This window comes from Ascaphus truei, unplaced genomic scaffold, assembly GCF_040206685.1.
Source record: "Ascaphus truei isolate aAscTru1 unplaced genomic scaffold, aAscTru1.hap1 HAP1_SCAFFOLD_375, whole genome shotgun sequence".
Classification (NCBI taxonomy): Eukaryota; Metazoa; Chordata; class Amphibia; order Anura; family Ascaphidae; genus Ascaphus; species Ascaphus truei.
The window spans coordinates 63,842-84,171 of record NW_027456706.1 but is presented as its reverse complement, the minus strand read 5'-3'; the positions used below and the strand labels follow the sequence as shown (position 1 = coordinate 84,171).

Below are 20,330 nucleotides of genomic sequence, written 5' to 3'. Positions count from 1 at the left end.
GTGTGGGAGGTATCACTGCATGGTAGTGTGGGAGGTATCACTGCATGGTAGTGTGGGAGGTATCACTGCATGGTAGTGTGGGAGGTATCACTGCATGGTAGTGTGGGAGGTATCACTGCATGGTAGTGTGGGAGGTATCACTGCGTGGTAGCGTGGGAGGTACCACTGCATGGTAGTGTGGGAGGTATCACTGCATGGTAGTGTGGGAGGTATCACTGCATGGTAGTGTGGGAGGTACCACTGCATGGTAGTGTGGGAGGTACCACTGCATGGTAGTGTGGGAGGTATCACTGCATGGTAGTGTGGGAGGTATCACTGCATGGTAGTGTGGGAGGTATCACTGCATGGTAGTGTGGGAGGTATCACTGCATGGTAGTGTGGGAGGTATCACTGCATGGTAGTGTGGGAGGTATCACTGTCATTGCAGCACAGGCTTCCAAAGTTGCTCCCCACAATGCTTTGCATCCACAGCAGCAAGGCATTGTGGGGCGTGACTTTGGAAGCTCCGGCAGTGAGTGACAGGTATACCCCCCATGCTGTCTGCACAGAGAGGGGTAGTTTGTGGTCTTGTTCCCCCCCACGAGCTCAGGACACGATGCTGCCTGGGATCGGACACAGTTATGTTAGCGACGCTCTGAGGTGTCGGCAATAAGAATTATTAAGCAGGGGTTCAAAAAAATGAATCTTTTCTAGTAGGAGGCGCGGTGGAATAAGGATGGGAACCGCTGGTCCAGACTAGAATGTAACAACTTGGGAGTGAGACAATAGCAGCTAGTCAAAATGCACTCAAGTGACAGTAATACTCAGTACCATTGTTTGTGCTGAACGTGAGCAATTACACAGTACTACAACTAGCCATCTCTGCAAGGCCAATCATTACCAATCCTTGAATAGTTCCCCACACACACAGACCCCCTGCTGGTCATGTTATTCACAGGCACAATATTGTCTATTTTATTATTTTCTACATGTACACACTATTATTTTTTTATTGTATAGAATTAAACATTCAATAAGTGCAACAACCAGACATGGGAAAGGAAATCCATGCCCCAGAGAGCATCTCTAGAAGGTCCTCATGCCTAGAACATCATATTGCTAGAATGTCCTCCAGCCTAGAACATCATATTGCTAGAAGGTCCTCCTGTCTAGAACATCATATTGCTAGAATGTCCTCCTGTCTAGAACATATTGCTAGAATGTCCTCCTGTCTAGAACATCATATTGCTAGAATGTCCTCCTGTCTAGAACATCATATTGCTAGAAGGTCCTCCTGTCTAGAACATCATATTGCTAGAATGTCCTCCTGTCTAGAACATCATATTGCTAGAATGTCCTCCTGTCTAGAACAGCGGAGCACAAACTGGGGGGCGTGACCCCCAGGGGGGGCGCGGGGTTTACAGAAGCACTTAAATTAAGGCCTCTGTAAACCTCACCTTGGCATCCAGCGGTTTCTTAGACGCGTCACCATGGCGTCATGTGACGTCACATTGCTATGGCAACATGACGTCATGTCGCCGGAGCCGAGGTAAGCGGGGGTGGGTGGGGAGCGTGGAGAGAGAGGAACCGCCAGCAGGGGGCGCAGGGAAAAAAGTTTGTGCCCCCCCTGGTCTAGAACACTATATTGATAGAATGTCCTCCTGTCTAGCTCATATCTCTAGAATGTCCTATCTAGAACACCATATTACTAGAATGTCCTATCTAGAACACCATATTGCTAGAATGTCCTATCTAGAACACCATATTACTAGAATGTCCTATCTAGAACACCATATTACTAGAATGTCTGCTGTATTCTGCTCCTGACCTGCAGGGGTGGATTTCCTGCTGACTCTTGTGGACCACGTGGTGACCCCAGTAATTCTGGGTCTGACCTCTGACCTCTGTCTGGAAAGCTGTGGGATCCACGAGTGCCTGCTTGGTAGCTTGGCCGCTGGGGGCCCGGTGGCTATGGATTCTGCGGCGGAGCCCCTCCTGGAGTTGATGCTTAGGCGTTCCATGTGCTACGTGATGGAAGGAAAGGAGATTCTGGTGATTGGAGCCGGGGGGGTTAGCAAGAAATTCATTTGGGATGCAGCCCGGGACTATGAGATAAAGGTGAGGAGTCCACATTACCCCAGCCACAAGCCATGCTATGCCAACTATGACACAAGCTATCCCAGCCACGAGCCATGCTATGCCAGCTATGACACAAGCTATCCCAGTCACGAGCCATGCTATGCCAACTATGACACAAGCTATCCCAGCCACGAGCCATGCTATGCCAACTATGACACAAGCTATCCCAGCCACGAGCCATGCTATGCCAACTATGACACAAGCTATCCCAGCCACGAGCCATGCTATGCCAACTATGACAAGCTATCCCAGCCACCAGCCATGCTATGCCAACTATGACACAAGCTATCACAGCCACGAGCCATGCTGTGCCAACTATGACAAGCTATCCCAGCCACAAGCCATGCTATGCCAACTATGACACAAGCTATCCCAGCCACGAGCCATGCTATGCCAACTATGACACAAGCTATCCCAACCACGAGCCATGCTATGCCAACTATGACAAGCTATCCCAGCCACGCGCCATGCTATGCCAACTATGACACAAGCTATCCCAGCCACGAGCCATGCTATGCCAACTATGACACAAGCTATCCCAGCCACGAGCCATGCTGTGCCAACTATGACAAGCTATCCCAGCCACATGCCATGCTGTGCCAACTATGACAAGCTATCCCAGCCACGAGCCATGCTATGCCAACTATGACAAGCTATCCCAGCCACCAGCCACGCTATGCCAACTATGACACAAGCTATCCCAGCCACGAGCCATGCTATGCCAACTATGACACAAGCTATCCCAGCCACGAGAAATGCTATGCCAACTATGACAAGCTATCCCAGCCACGAGCCACGCTATGCCAACTATGACACAAGCTATCCCAGCCACGAGCCATGCTATGCCAACTATGACACAAGCTATCCCAGCCACGAGCCATGTTATGCCAACTATGACACAAGCTATCCCAGCCACGAGCCATGCTATGCCAACTATGACAAGCTATCCCAGCCACGAGCCATGCTATGCCAACTATGACACAAGCTATCCCAGCCACGAGCCATGCTATGCCAACTATGACACAAGCTATCCCAGCCACCAGCCATGCTATGCCAATTATGACACAAGCTATCCCAGCCACGAGCCATGCTATGCCAACTATGATACAAGCTATCCCAGCCACCAGCCATGCTATGCCAACTATGACACAAGCTATCCCAGCCACGAGCCATGCTATGCCAACTATGACACAAGCTATCCCAGCCACGAGCCATGCTATGCCAACTATGACACAAGCTATCCCAGCCACAAGCCATGCTATGCCAACTATGACACAAGCTATCCCAGCCACGAGCCATGCTATGCCAACTATGACACAAGCTATCCCAGCCACGAGCCATGCTATGCCAACTATGACACAAGCTATCCCAGCCACGAGCCATGCTATGCCAACTATGACACAAGCTATCCCAGCCACGAGCCATGCTATGCCAACTATGACAAGCTATCCCAGCCACCAGCCATGCTATGCCAACTATGACACAAGCTATCCCAGCCACGAGCCATGCTATGCCAACTATGATACAAGCTATCCCAGCCACGAGCCATGCTATGCCAACTATGACACAAGCTATCCCAGCCACCAGCCATGCTATGCCAACTATGACACAAGCTATCCCAGCCACGAGCCATGCTATGCCAACTATGACACAAGCTATCCCAGCCACGAGCCATGCTATGCCAACTATGACAAGCTATCCCAGCCACGAGCCATGCTATGCCAACTATGACACAAGCTATCCCAGCCACGAGCCATGCTATGCCAACTATGACACAAGCTATCCCAGCCACGAGCCATGCTATGCCAACTATGACAAGCTATCCCAGCCACGAGCCATGCTATGCCAACTATGACAAGCTATCCCAGCCACGAGCCATGCTATGCCAACTATGATACAAGCTATCCCAGCCACGAGCCATGCTATGCCAACTATGACACAAGCTATCCCAGCCACGAGCCATGCTATGCCAACTATGACAAGCTATCCCAGCCACGAGCCATGCTATGCCAACTATGACACAAGCTATCCCAGCCACGAGCCATGCTATGCCAACTATGACACAAGCTATCCAAGCCACGAGCCATGCTATGCCAACTATGACACAAGCTATCCCAGCCACGAGCCATGCTATGCCAACTATGACACAAGCTATCCCAGCCACGAGCCATGCTATGCCAACTATGACACAAGCTATCCCAGCCACGAGCCATGCTATGCCAACTATGACACAAGCTATCCCAGCCACGAGCCATGCTATGCCAACTATGACACAAGCTATCCCAGCCACGAGCCATGCTATGCCAACTATGACAAGCTATCCCAGCCACCAGCCATGCTATGCCAACTATGACACAAGCTATCCCAGCCACGAGCCATGCTATGCCAACTATGATACAAGCTATCCCAGCCACGAGCCATGCTATGCCAACTATGACACAAGCTATCCCAGCCACCAGCCATGCTATGCCAACTATGACACAAGCTATCCCAGCCACGAGCCATGCTATGCCAACTATGACACAAGCTATCCCAGCCACGAGCCATGCTATGCCAACTATGACAAGCTATCCCAGCCACGAGCCATGCTATGCCAACTATGACACAAGCTATCCCAGCCACGAGCCATGCTATGCCAACTATGACACAAGCTATCCCAGCCACGAGCCATGCTATGCCAACTATGACAAGCTATCCCAGCCACGAGCCATGCTATGCCAACTATGACAAGCTATCCCAGCCACGAGCCATGCTATGCCAACTATGATACAAGCTATCCCAGCCACGAGCCATGCTATGCCAACTATGACACAAGCTATCCCAGCCACGAGCCATGCTATGCCAACTATGACAAGCTATCCCAGCCACGAGCCATGCTATGCCAACTATGACACAAGCTATCCCAGCCACGAGCCATGCTATGCCAACTATGACACAAGCTATCCAAGCCACGAGCCATGCTATGCCAACTATGACACAAGCTATCCCAGCCACGAGCCATGCTATGCCAACTATGACACAAGCTATCCCAGCCACGAGCCATGCTATGCCAACTATGACACAAGCTATCCCAGCCACGAGCCATGCTATGCCAACTATGACACAAGCTATCCCAGCCACGAGCCATGCTATGCCAACTATGACAAGCTATCCCAGCCACGAGCCATGCTATGCCAACTATGACACAAGCTATCCCAGCCACAAGCCATGCTATGCCAACTATGACACAAGCTATCCCAGCCACAAGCCATGCTATGCCAACTATGACACAAGCTATCCCAGCCACGAGCCACGCTATGCCAACTATGACACAAGCTATCCCAGCCACGAGCCATGCTATGCCAACTATGACACAAGCTATCCCAGCCACGAGCCATGCTATGCCAACTATGACAAGCTATCCCAGCCACGAGCCATGCTATGCCAACTATGACACAAGCTATCCCAGCCACGAGCCATGCTATGCCAACTATGACAAGCTATCCCAGCCACGAGCCATGCTATGCCAACTATGACACAAGCTATCCCAGCCACGAGCCATGCTATGCCAACTAAGACACAAGCTATCCCAGCCACGAGCCATGCTATGCCAACTATGACACAAGCTATCCCAGCCACGAGCCATGCTATGCCAACTATGACACAAGCTATCCCAGCCACGAGCCATGCTATGCCAACTATGACAAGCTATCCCAGCCACAAGCCATGCTATGCCAACTATGACACAAGCTATCCCAGCCACGAGCCATGCTATGCCAACTAAGACACAAGCTATCCCAGCCACGAGCCATGCTATGCCAACTATGACACAAGCTATCCCAGCCACGAGCCATGCTATGCCAACTATGACACAAGCTATCCCAGCCACGAGCCATGCTATGCCAACTATGATACAAGCTATCCCAGCCACGAGCCATGCTATGCCAACTATGACAAGCTATCCCAGCCACGAGCCATGCTATGCCAACTATGACACAAGCTATCCCAGCCACGAGCCATGCTATGCCAACTATGACAAGCTATCCCAGCCACGAGCCATGCTATGCCAACTATGACACAAGCTATCCCAGCCACGAGCCATGCTATGCCAACTATGACACAAGCTATCCCAGCCACGAGCCATGCTTTGCCAACTATGACACAAGCTATCCCAGCCACGAGCCATGCTATGCCAACTATGACAAGCTATCACAGCCACCAGCCATGCTATGCCAACTATGACACAAGCTATCCCAGCCACGAGCCATGCTATGCCAACTATGACACAAGCTATCCCAGCCACGAGCCATGCTATGCCAACTATGACAAGCTATCCCAGCCACAAGCCATGCTATGCCAACTATGACACAAGCTATCCCAGCCACGAGCCATGCTATGCCAACTATGATACAAGCTATCCCAGCCACGAGCCATGCTATGCCAACTATGACAAGCTATCCCAGCCACGAGCCATGCTATGCCAACTATGATACAAGCTATCCCAGCCACGAGCCATGCTATGCCAACTATGACAAGCTATCCCAGCCACGAGCCATGCTATGCCAACTATGACACAAGGGAGGTATTACTATATAGCCTCACTGTACCACGTGACATATTTTTTCTCTGTGTCCCCTCCAATCCGTGAACCTCACGACCCACGTGTCTCTCCCTCAGATCCACCTGGTGGAGTCGGACCCTGGTCACTTCGCCTCGGCCCTCGTGGCTTCATTCCTGCATTATGACTTTGAAGACCACTCCCGGGATGAGGAGCACGCACGGAACCTTCTCTGCGCAGTCCAGGGCCGGCACCTCTCAGGCTGCATGGCATTCTGGGATGAGTGCACCATCCTGGCCGCTATCCTGAGCCGCCTCCTGGGGCTCCCCGGACCCCCGCCCAGTGCAGTGAGACTCGCCAAGCGGAAGACACAGACACAACTCCGCCTCCTCGCCATGACATCAACATCCCCGCCTTTCCCGTACGCGGGGGCGTTCGCTGTGCCCTGCTGCCCCCTGGGATCTGGAGATGCGGGACTGGAAAAGGCAGAGGCCGCTCTCTCCTACCCCCTGGTGGTGAAGCCAGAGTCTGGGGCGGGGGCAGTTGGAGTGCGACTGGTGCAGAATGGGGAGGAGTGCCGGAAAGTAATTGGGAGAATGGGGTCAGGTAGTGAAGTGGCATATGAGAGTGGAGGAGGTGTGGCCTGTCAGGCAGGGGGAGGAGCCTGTGAGAGTGGAGGAGGTGTGGCCTGTCAGGCAGGGGGAGGAGCCTGTGAGAGTGGAGGTGGTGTGGCCTGTCAGGCAGGGGGAGGAGCCTGTGAGAGTGGAGGTGTGGCCTGTCAGGCAGGGGGAGGAGTCTGTGAGAGTGGAGGAGGTATGGCCTGTCAGGCATTAGGGGGTGGAGCCTGTGAGAGTGGAGGTGTGGCCTGTCAGGCAGGGGGAGGTTCCTGTGAGAGTGGAGGTGTGGCCTGTCAGGCAGGGGGAGGTTCCTGTGAGAGTGGAAGTGTGGCCTGTCAGGCAGGGGGAGGTTCCTGTGAGAGTGGAGGTGTGGCCTGTCAGGCATTAGGGGGTGGAGCCTGTGAGAGTGGAGGTGTGGCCTGTCATGCAGGGGGAGGAGCCTGTGAGAGTGGAGGTGTGGCCTGTCGGGCACTAGGGGGAGGAGCCTGTGAGAGTGTAAAAGAAGTGGCCTGCCAGACTGGAGTAGGAGGAGCTTGTGAGGCACCAGTGGGAGGAGCTTTCCAGACTGGAGTGGGTGCAAGCCCATTAGAGGGTGATGCCTCCCTCCCACCCCCACTCCTCCTCTCCGAGTATGTCACAGGCTCCGAGCACGATGTGGACCTGGTCCTGGGCCCCCGGGGTCAGCTCCTGGCAGCCTACGTGTCCGATAACGGCCCGACGCTGCTCCCGGGTTTCACTGAGACGGCGGCTGCTCTCCCCTCGCGCCTGGGCCCAGAGCGGCGCTGTCAGCTGGTGCAGGCCGCGGTGCGGAGCTGCCGAGCACTAGGCCTGCACCCCGGGGTGTTTAATGTGGAGTTGAAGCTGACGGAGTCTGGGCCGAGGCTGCTGGAGATTAACCCGCGGATGGGCGGATTCTACCTGCGGGACTGGATCCGCCACGTGTACGGCACTGACCTGGTGCTTGTGGCGCTGGCGCTGTCCTGCGGTGTGGAGCCGGCGCTGCCCCGGAGAGGGGCCCGGGATACGGTGGTGCTGGTGGGGGTGATGTGCGTGGGAGAGCGCCACGAGGAGGCCCTGCGGGGCACAGCAGAGCCACGCAGGCTGCGGCAGCTGCACCGGGCCGGACACATACGATTCAATCGCCTGGAGGGGGGACCAGAACGGGAGCCTGACCAGGAACCATACGGGAACGTGGCCTGTGAGGGGGAGTGTCAAGGGGAGGCCAGGGAGAGGCTGCTGGGGGTGTGTGCGGTGCTGGGGCTGGACTCTGAGGAGTATCCGGTGCCGTATCTTACTGGGGAGTTCCAGTGAGGGACGGGGGAAAAGAGGGGGAGCATAGGAAAGAGGGCTGGGGAAAAGAGGGGGAGCATAGGAAAGAGGGCTGGGGGAAAGAGGGGGAGCATAGGAAAGAGGGCTGGGGAAAAGAGGGGGAGCATAGGAGAGGGCTGGGGAAAAGAGGGGGAGCATAGGAAAGAGGGCTGGGGAAAAGAGGGGGAGCATAGGAAAAGAGGGGGAGCATAGGAAAGAGGGCTGGGAAAAGAGGGGGAGCATAGGAAAGAGGGCTGGGGAAAAGAGGGGGAGCATAGGAGAGGGCTGGGGAAAAGAGGGGGAGCATAGGAAAGAGGGCTGGGGAAAAGAGGGGGAGCATAGGAAAAGAGGGGGAGCATAGGAAAGAGGGCTGGGAAAAGAGGGGGAGCATAGGAAAGAGGGCTGGGGAAAAGAGGGGGAGCATAGGAGAGGGCTGGGGAAAAGAGGGGGAGCATAGGAAAGAGGGCTGGGGAAAAGAGGGGGAGCATAGGAAAGAGGGCTGGGGAAAAGAGGGGGAGCATAGGAGAGGGCTGGGGAAAAGAGGGGGAGCATAGGAAAGAGGGCTGGGGAAAAGAGGGGGAGCATAGGAAAGAGGGCTGGGAAAAGAGGGGGAGCATAGGAAAGAGGGCCGGGGAAAAGAGGGGGAGCATAGGAGAGGGCTGGGAAAAAGAGGGGGAGCATAGGAAAGAGGGCTGGGGAAAAGAGGGGGAGCATAGGAGAGAGGGCCGGGGAAAAGAGGGGGAGCATAGGAAAGAGGGCTGGGAAAAGAGGAGAGGAGGAAAAAGGGACGAGGAAAATAGGAGGGGCAGAAGAGGAGGAAAGATGGCCGGGGTAAAAAGGAGCAGATGGCAGGGGGAGAGGAGGAAAGAGGGATGTGGAAGAGAGGGTGAGAATAGGGGGGAGAGAAGGAGAAAAGAGGGGAGCATAGGGGGGAGAAGAGGAAAGAGTGCCAGGGAAGAGAGGTGGAGCATAGGGGGGGTAGGAATAAAGAGGGGAGCATAGGGGGAGAAGAGGAAAGAGGGGAGCATAGGGGGGAGAGGAGGAAAGAGTGCCAGGGAAGAGAGGGGGGTTCCATGTAACAATGCATCTCCTGTTGTTCACAGACACACACCTGGCAGTGTCACCAGCACTTACACTCTAATAAACAATCATTGTATAATAACTGTGTGTGCCCACTCTGTGTATATAGCAGGATAGCAGGAGATAGGATACAGGGTTCCCAAATTCAAGGCTCAGCTGTGGGGAGTCAATATCAACATAAATGTAATAATATGTGGTTCTGGGATAAGGGTCCCAAAGACAGTGCTCAATCTCGTTCAGAACTTCAGTAGATAATAATCCTTATTTGGTTGTGGAGTCAGCCTATAACCATAACTAGGTATTGGACCCAGTGCTTAGTACATGAATCTATCACATATGACAAATAACATGAATGAGGGTTAACGTACCGTTACTTTGTAGGATTGCGCCCTACATGACCCTTGTGTTGCTGCACTGTTACCGGTCATTCAGTCTCAATGAAGGGAGACATACAATACTCACATATGGCTGTTCTCCTGTGCGTGCATCCACGCTCGGTGTGCAATATACTGCACCGACACACTTTATTCGAGCAAATACCCAGTATGTACCTGGCAGATACCTGGAATTCGCCACTCCTCACCTCTGACAAGCCCCGTTGCATTTGCCTTCCCAGCCTGGGTTCATGCCTGGCTGATGGGCGGCTGATCTGTTAAATGATAATGATTAGGATTTAATAGGCTGCAATGCTTTGCGTGTCTACCAGATGGCATAAATTCATGAATTGTAATGCAGTATATATATATATATACTGTGCAGTATTGCAGCCAGCGGGAATAAAAAGCTTCAATCCCTGCTTGGAAAATACCTCAATGCACTCGGGCAGAAAACAGTCACAAACCTCAATACACCCGGGTATACCCGAATTCGTGGGACTAGCCGAGCTCGAATAAAGTGTGTCGCCAGTGTAACAGTAGGAAGGATCCGAAGATTCCAGCGGTGCACAGCTTGTAGAAATGGGAGACCAGCAAGGTGTAGATTAAAAATAAAAATTTATTGAAAAAACATTTGGTAAGGGGGACACACTCTGACGCGTTTCGGACCTGCGTGGTCCTTAATCATAGAGCTGATTCGCGTCTCCATTGACCCCTGTCTTATAGTGTGAGACCCCTCCCCCTTGCGTCATTGCGCTGTGTGTTTTGGCGCGAAAAATCGCCGGTACAAAGCGATTGAAGGTCTATACCTATCAGCTGTGTATGCGCGCGTGTTGGAGGGTGCAGTGAATACTAATTAGCCATGCGCTATTCTCTTCTGTCAACACACGCTGTGGGTTGCTAAGTGACCGCAGTAAACACTGCCTACGTCATAGCGCTGCGTGTATCAGCGCAACCCCGATCAGTGATAGTAAGTTTCTGTCTGGTGACTGCGCATGTATGTTGGATACTAACTGGTATATAGATAGGTCCTATGCAACCTCCTCATGTGCCCCAAAACATGTCGTATCTAAACAACCATAATAGATGTATAAGAAATCATAATTCACCTCACATCACTCTATTGTTCTAATGTTGCAGAAAAATGACATAATGACATGACCTAAGGTGACCCCATGAGTGGACGAATCCTGGGGAAGGGGGGGGGGAGGGGGAATGGAAAAGGAATAAGACAAGGCGGAGAAAAACAAGATCATGTGAACATCACCAATAAGTAAATCACATACATATCAAACACAACTATAAACAAAAAAAGTTAAAAGTACTAAATTGCGAATCTTATATCCGCCGTGGAGGTATTCAGGTACCATGTGATATCATATCTTGTGATAAAGACATACATTGTTAGCATTGAAATTACTATCATCATACGAATTATAATTAACTCTTTATCCTTCCTGTACTCTGAATGTTGGACTAGTTTCTGCTTTTTGGGATATATACTTATGTGTATATGTGCATGCTGTGTACTGTATCACTGCGAGTCATTGGGGATAAATACACTTAGCCTGAGGCACTAAATACCTTTATCGAACACTCCGTTCAGGGATAATTAAATACCCCAAACTACTAAAGTATGAATATATTTTGATATAATATTTAGTTATATCATTAGTTTATTTTAATTTAGGAAGTGTTTCAATTCCCAGTCCTGGTTTATGCCCCTGGGAGCCATTGTCCCAAGGGCATAAATCCTGAACATTTCTCGACGGTTTAATAGTGCCTCCCTATTTCCTCCTCTAGGATGTATGGAGATCTTTTCAATAGCACTGTATGTAAGGGTTTTGATTGATCCCTGTTTGCATGTATTAAAGTGACGCGCTACTGGGGAAACGTTCATCTTTATTTCTGATACTGCGTATATGTTCTGTGATTCTCACTTTCACTGATCTAATCGTCCTGCCAACGTAGCCACTACCACATGCACATTTCAAGAGATAAATCACGAACTCAGTGTTACATGTCATAAATGACTCAATCTTATAGATGTGACCAGTGTGTACATCCCTTAGGGATTTGACAGGTTCCGCATACCTACACAGGTTACAATTGCCACATTTAAAGAATCCCCTTGGTAGCTGTGTGTTGTTTTTCTTTTTTGAGCAGAATAAACTGGGGGATAAAGAGTTGCCTTCTTAAATACTATTCTAGGTTTGTGTATAGTATATGGATCTAGTTCAGAATCCAATTGCAGAACCCCCCAGTGTTTTTGCAAAATGTGCCGTATTTGCTCTGCCTGTCTAGAGAAGGTGGTTATGAAGAGTGGGACCTGTGCTGCCTCTTCCTGTTTCAAGGACTTCCTAGGTTTCCTCTTTTTAATCAGATCATTGCGATCGGTCTTTAGGGCATTTTGGAAGGCATTCTCAAGGTCCCTCTCATCATAGCCACGCTCTCTAAACCTGCTCTTCAATTCATCAGCTTGTGCCAAGAAGGACTCATCAGTGGAGCATAATCTCCTCAGTCTTAAATATTGCCCTTTGGGTATGCCCTTAATCAGGGGTCTCGGGTGGGCACTGTTTGATCTGAGCAGAGAGTTTTTGGAATTTGCTTTCCTATAGATGCTGGTCTGAATTTGTTGTCCAACATCTATATATAGATGAAGATCTAGATAATCAATCTGTGAGTCACTGTAACAATGTGTGAATTTTAGATTATATGTATTTGCCCCAAGATATTCAAAAAACTCGTGTAAGGTGTCAGTGTCCCCATTCCAAATGATTAGTAGGTCGTCAATAAAGCGACGATAAAAAATAATATTATCTCTAAAGGGATTGTGATCACCGAAAATGTGGGTAGATTCCCAAAATCCCATAAACAGGTTCGCGTATGAAGGTGCAAATGACGTGCCCATGGCTGTGCCTTGTGACTGTAAATAAAACTGTGCATCGTACATGAAGTAGTTGTGCTGTAATAAAAAAGTGACTGAATCTAACAAAAAAGTGATTTGTGCCATATTCAAATTAGAGTGATTGAGAAAGTGACTAATAGCCCTCGTGCCCAAAGTGTGATCAATTATTGTGTATAAATAAGTTACATCGAGGGTAACCCAAGTGTAACCTTTAAGCCAAGTGATTTTTTGAATATCTTGGAGCAAATCTGCGGAGTCTCTAAGATAGGCCGGTAATTCTTTGACTAAGGTTTGTAAGAAATAATCGACGTACCTAGATAGACCATCTCCCAAAGATCCAATACTCGATATAATAGGTCTGCCTGGAGGGCAGACCAGAGTCTTGTGGATCTTTGGGAGATGGTGAAAAATAGGCACGACCGGAAAAGAATTATATAAATAGGTTGACTCACGATTGTTGATCACTCCTAACTCTCTGCCCAGATCCAACAGATCATAAATTTCCCTTAGGTACATTTGAGTAGGGTCTTTGTCCAATTTGCAGTATGCCTGTGTATTTGACAATTGTGCGTGTGTTGACAGAAGGGAATAGCGCATGGCTAATTAGTATTCACTGCACCCTCCAACACGCGCGCATACACAGCTGATAGGTATAGACCATTAATCGCTTTGTACCGGCGATTTTTCGCGCCAAAACACACAGCGCAATGACGCAAGGGGGAGGGGTCTCACACTATAAGACAGGGGTCAATGGAGACGCGAATCAGCTCTATGATTAAGGACCACGCAGGTCCGAAACGCGTCAGAGTGTGTCCCCCTTACCAAATGTTTTTTCAATAAATTTTTATTTTTAATCTACACCTTGCTGGTCTCCCATTTCTACAAGCTGTGCACCGCTGGAATCTTCGGATCCTTCCTACTGTTATATTGCACACCGAGCGTGGATGCACGCACAGGAGAACAGCCATATGTGAGTATTGTATGTCTCCCTTCATTGAGACTGGATGACCGGTAACAGTGCAGCAACACAAGGGTCATGTAGGGCGCAATCCTACAAAGTAATGGTACGTTAACCCTCATTCATGTTATTTGTCATATGTGATAGATTCATGTACTAAGCACTGGGTCCAATACCTAGTTATGGTCATAGGCTGACTCCACAACCTAATAAGGACTATTATCTACTGAAGTTCTGAACGAGATTGAGCACTGTTTTTGGGACTCTTGCCCCATAACCACATACAACAATGTATATACAGTAGCTCATCGGGGGATGGACATTATTACTGAAGGAATTTATGAGAGACCAGCTTAAGTCACTATAGACGGTGTTGTTCAAATATTCAATTTTAATATTGGTTTTGGGGGATTTGTTTCCGCAATGGAGGAGGACATAGAAATATCTGAATCAGGTGACTCTGCAAATGATACATTTGTGCGTAAATGTGCAGACAACACGGGGAGAAAACGCAGGGCTGCACACCTTTTTGAGAATGTCCCACTAGACATGGTTGAAGACCATGCAGACCTGGAAATTTATTTTTCTAAACTTGAAAAGATCCTACTTACCAACATTAGGTTATGGTGGGATATCACAACCTTGGACAACTACCTCCTCACGAAGAGGATCCCTTGGGGTCTCCGTGTGAAAAAAACACCATCGTTTGGATTTCCATCAAAAGAGTTTGAGCAAGAATGGACTAACACACTGGACGAGTGCTCCATGAAGTTGATGGACTTAATTATAAAAACCAAAATCCAGGAGAGGGTTATTGTGAAAAAAGGTATAAAAGATATTCAACAGAAATTAAACTCACTCAAGGATATGGGGGGTTTTCAAACACTGGACAAAAAACTGTCAAAAAATGTTGAGAAAGCAGAATCAGAAATTATGCTAAAAAAACAACAAAAATTCGAAAGGGATCGTATGGACTATGAGCGCCATCAGGTCTACGTCTGGCAGAGACCACCCCCACCGAGGAATACTACACGTCAGGAGTCTGGACGGAGAGGAGCCCAGAACAATAACAACAAGAAAGATAGATCAAGAAGTTCAACACCTAAAAGATCAATCTTGAAGAAATCGGCAGAGACATCAAGCATGTCGGACATCTCTGACGGGGAGAATCGCCAGCACACAGTATCATTTTCCACTGATGAGGACACGGACAGATACAGTGCAAATACTGAATACGAGGCCCGTAACACAAGACAACAGAATGAAGCATCAACATCTTATGATCTGAGAAGCCAGAGAACGGCAAAAAACTCAACAAAGGGACAAGGCGCTCAAACAAAAGACGGGGCACTAAAGAAAAGGAAAATGGACCCATGATAGAAAGCACTAATGTTATAAATATCTCAGGGGTCACTATTTCAGATGGAGAGATGGCCGTGTTGAACAGAGGTTTAAATTTTGCACCAATGAGGGATTTCAATCTGTTCAACACGGTCATTGATCTGCAAAAATATGTTCGAAAATTGTCTCTCAAAAAATGTTTTGCAAAGGATCAAAGGATCACCGGGTCCCCTCCCCTGTGTGAGGGGGGCCTTTTTGACCCCCCACACACAGGTGATGAGACCCAGGTAGATAGATTGTCCTTCAAAGAATATGTAGCCATACAGGATTTGACAGATCTAGACACAGATAACACAGTAGTAGACTCCATTGGGGAGGAGGAACAGTTCTTGTTCTTAAGTGGCACTAAACATACACAATTTAGAAATAGGTCCATTTTTTGTCCATCCTTTTCAAAGGGTCCTCATTTGCAAACATATGAACGGCTTGTAGAGCAGGATTTGCAGGCCTTGGCTAAAGGCTACATGTTCACTGCTCCCTCTTTCGATAACCTATCTAGAGTGGATAGGATGAATCTTAATACACTAAAAAAGAGATTCGATATTATTATAAAAAATGCGGATAAAGGGGGAGCAGTGGTCATCATGCACACATCAGCCTATCATGCAGAAGCACTTAGACAATTGTCAAATACACAGGCATACTGCAAATTGGACAAAGACCCTACTCAAATGTACCTAAGGGAAATTTATGATCTGTTGGATCTGGGCAGAGAGTTAGGAGTGATCAACAATCGTGAGTCAACCTATTTATATAATTCTTTTCCGGTCGTGCCTATTTTTCACCATCTCCCAAAGATCCACAAGACTCTGGTCTGCCCTCCAGGCAGACCTATTATATCGAGTATTGGATCTTTGGGAGATGGTCTATCTAGGTACGTCGATTATTTCTTACAAACCTTAGTCAAAGAATTACCGGCCTATCTTAGAGACTCCGCAGATTTGCTCCAAGATATTCAAAAAATCACTTGGCTTAAAGGTTACACTTGGGTTGCCCTCGATGTAACTTCTTTATACACAATAATTGATCACACTTTGGGCACATGGGCTATTAGTCACTTTCTCAATCACTCTAATTTGAATATGGCACAAATCACTTTTTTGTTAGATTCAGTCACTTTTTTATTACAGCACAACTACTTCATGTACGATGCACAGTTTTATTTACAGTCACAAGGCACAGCCATGGGCACGTTCATTTGCACCTTCATACGCGAACCTGTTTATGGGATTTTGGGAATCTACCCACATTTTCGGTGATCACAATCCCTTTAGAGATAATATTATTTTTTATCGTCGCTTTATTGACGACCTACTAATCATTTGGAATGGGGACACTGACACCTTACACGAGTTTTTTGAATATCTTGGGGCAAATACATATAATCTAAAATTCACACATTGTTACAGTGACTCACAGATTGATTATCTAGATCTTCATCTATATATAGATGTTGGACAACAAATTCAGACCAGCATCTATAGGAAAGCAAATTCCAAAAACTCTCTGCTCAGATCAAACAGTGCCCACCCGAGACCCCTGATTAAGGGCATACCCAAAGGGCAATATTTAAGACTGAGGAGATTATGCTCCACTGATGAGTCCTTCTTGGCACAAGCTGATGAATTGAAGAGCAGGTTTAGAGAGCGTGGCTATGATGAGAGGGACCTTGAGAATGCCTTCCAAAATGCCCTAAAGACCGATCGCAATGATCTGATTAAAAAGAGGAAACCTAGGAAGTCCTTGAAACAGGAAGAGGCAGCACAGGTCCCACTCTTCATAACCACCTTCTCTAGACAGGCAGAGCAAATACGGCACATTTTGCAAAAACACTGGGGGGTTCTGCAATTGGATTCTGAATTAGATCCATATACTATACACAAACCTAGAATAGTATTTAAGAAGGCAAAGACCATCGGCAACTCTTTATCCCCCAGTTTATTCTGCTCAAAAAAGAAAAACAACACACAGCTACCAAGGGGATTCTTTAAATGTGGCAATTGTAACCTGTGTAGGTATGCGGAACCTGTCAAATCCCTAAGGGATGTACACACTGGTCACATCTATAAGATTGAGTCATTTATGACATGCAACACTGATTTCGTAATTTATCTCTTGAAATGTGCATGTGGTAGTGGCTACATTGGCAGGACGATTAGATCAGTGAAAGTGAGAATCACAGAACATATACGCAGTATCAGAAATAAAGATGAACGTTTCCCCAGTAGCGCGTCACTTTAATACATGCAAACAGGGATCAATCAAAACCCTTACATACAGTGCTATTGAAAAGATCTCCATACATCCTAGAGGAGGAAATAGGGAGGCACTATTAAACCGTCGAGAAATGTTCTGGATTTATGCCCTTGGGACAATGGCTCCCAGGGGCATAAACCAGGACTGGGAATTGAAACACTTCCTAAATTAAAATAAACCAATGATATAACTAAATATTATATCAAAATATATTCATACTTTAGTAGTTTGGGGTATTTAATTATCCCTGAACGGAGTGTTCGATAAAGGTATTTAGTGCCTCAGGCTAAGTGTATTTATCCCCAATGACTCGCAGTGATACAGTACACAGCATGCACATACAGTATACACATAAGTATATATCCCAAAAAGCAGAAACGAGTCCAACATTCAGAGTACAGGAAGGATAAAGAGTTAATTATAATTAGGGTGACCAGATTTTGAAAATGAAAAACCGGGACACATTTTTTTAAATTATATATATATATATATATATATATATATATATATATATATATATATATATATATAACAGTTTATTTATTGTAGTACACTTATACTTTGCTACCATTAGAGAGAGAGTGTGTGTGTGTGTGTGTGTGTGTGTGTGTGTGTGTGTGTGTGTACACCTCAATAATCGAACAAAAAAAAAACCCAGATGTGAATGATTCTGAACCCCTTAACCATTCTCAGGATGCCCCCTCTTCACAATTTCTAAAGCAGCAATCCCGCCTGGGATCTTACCTGATCCGCAGTCCCTCAAGGTACTATACTAGAGGGGAGGTGTTCCCTACCTGTCTTCTGATGTCTCCCGTGTGAAATTTGAGTCAGATCTGGAAGAAAGCAGAGTAGGTTACTTCGGTGTAGTTATACGGCAGTTAAGATAAGACAGAGGGTGAGGGAGACAGGGAGGGTGAGGGAGACAGGGAGGGCGAGGGAGGGAGACAGGGAGGGAGGGCGAGGGAGACAGGGATGGAGGGAGACAGGGAGGGAGGGCGAGGGAGACAGGGAGGGAGGGCGAGGGAGACAGGGAGGGAGACAGGGAGGGAGGGCGAGGGAGGGAGGGAGGGCGAGGGAGGGAGGGAGACAGACAGACAGACAGGGAGGGCGAGGGAGACAGACAGACAGGGAGGGCGAGGGAGGGAGACAGACAGGGAGGGAGGGCGACAGACAGGGAGGTAGGGCGCGGGAGGGGCGAGGGAGGGAGACAGGGCGAGGGAGGGAGGGAGGGTGAGACAGGGAGGGTACGGGAGGGTGAGACAGGGAGGGTACGGGAGGGTGAGACAGGGAGGGTGAGAGAGGGTGAGACAGGGAGGGTGAGAGAGGGGGAGACAGGGAGGGTGAGAGAGGGTGAGACAGGGAGGGAGAGACAGGGAGGGAGAGACAGGGAGGGTGAGAGAGGGAGGGTGAGAGAGGGAGGGTGAGACAGGGAGGGTGAGACAGGGAGGGTGAGACAGGGAGGGTGAGAGAGGGAGGGTGAGACAGGGAGGGAGGGTGAGACAGGGAGGGAGGGAGTCAGGGTGGGAGGGAGACAGGGTGGGAGGGAGTCAGGGTGGGAGGGAGACAGGGTGGGAGGGAGTCAGGGTGGGAGGGAGACAGGGTGGGAGGGAGACAGGGTGGGAGGGAGACAGGGTGGGAGGGAGACAGGGTGGGAGACAGACAGGGTGGGAGACAGACAGGGTGGGAGACAGACAGGGTGGGAGACAGACAGGGTGGGAGGGAGGGTGAGACAGACAGGGTGGGAGGGAGGGTGAGACAGACAGGGTGGGAGGGAGGGTGAGACAGACAGGGTGGGAGGGAGGGTGAGACAGACAGGGTGGGAGGGAGGGTGAGACAGACAGGGTGGGAGGGAGGGTGAGACAGACAGGGTGGGAGGGAGGGTGAGACAGACAGGGTGGGAGGGAGGGTGAGACAGACAGGGTGGGAGGGAGGGTGAGACAGACTATAGACAGACAGGGTGGGAGGGAGGGTGAGACAGACAGGGTGGGAGGGAGACAGGGTGGGAGGGAAGGAGGGAGACGGGGTGGGAGGGAAGGAGGGAGACGGGGTGGGAGGGAAGGAGGGAGACGGGGTGGGAGGGAAGGAGGGAGACGGGGTGGGAGGGAAGGAGGGAGACGGGGTGGGAGGGAAGGAGGGAGACGGGGTGGAAGGGAAGGAGGGAGACGGGGTGGGAGGGAAGGAGGGAGACAGGGTGGGAGGGAAGGAGGGAGACGGGGTGGGAGGGAAGGAGGGAGACGGGGTGGGAGGGAAGGAGGGAGACGGGGTGGAAGGGAAGGAGGGAGACGGGGTGGGAGGGAAGGAGGGAGACAGGGTGGGAGGGAAGGAGGGAGACAGGGTGGGAGGGAAGGAGGGAGACAGGGTGGGAGGGAAGGAGGGAGACAGGGTGGGAGGGAAGGAGGGAGACAGGGTGGGGGAGAGAGAGGGAGGGAGAGCGAGGGAGACACCCACCCACTGACACACACACACACACACTGATACACACACACACACACACACACACACACACACACACACACACACACACACACACACACACACACACACACTGATACACACACCCCCCCACTGATACACACACTGATACTGATACACACACACACTGATACTGATACACACACTGATACACACACTGATACACCCCCCCACTGATACTGATACACACCCCCACTGATACACACACACCCCCCCACTGATACACACACACCCCCCCACTGATACACACACACACCCCCACTGATACACACACACACCCCCCCACTGATACACACACACC

General features: G+C 49.6%; 1 protein-coding gene across 2 annotated transcripts in view; it reads left to right on the top strand.

Annotated features, from left to right (window-relative positions):
* Nucleotides 1–8,639, top strand: part of CARNS1 (carnosine synthase 1) — a 144,058-nt gene extending 135,419 nt beyond the window's left edge. For both annotated transcript variants that reach the window (XM_075583785.1, XM_075583784.1), the window contains 2 exons: nucleotides 1,814–2,097; nucleotides 6,775–8,639. In XM_075583785.1, the coding sequence (XP_075439900.1) occupies nucleotides 1,814–2,097; nucleotides 6,775–8,583 (2,093 nt within the window). In that variant the 3' untranslated portion in view covers nucleotides 8,584–8,639. The remainder of the gene's footprint in view (nucleotides 1–1,813; nucleotides 2,098–6,774) is intronic.
* The last annotated feature ends 11,691 nt before the right edge of the window (nucleotides 8,640–20,330 follow it).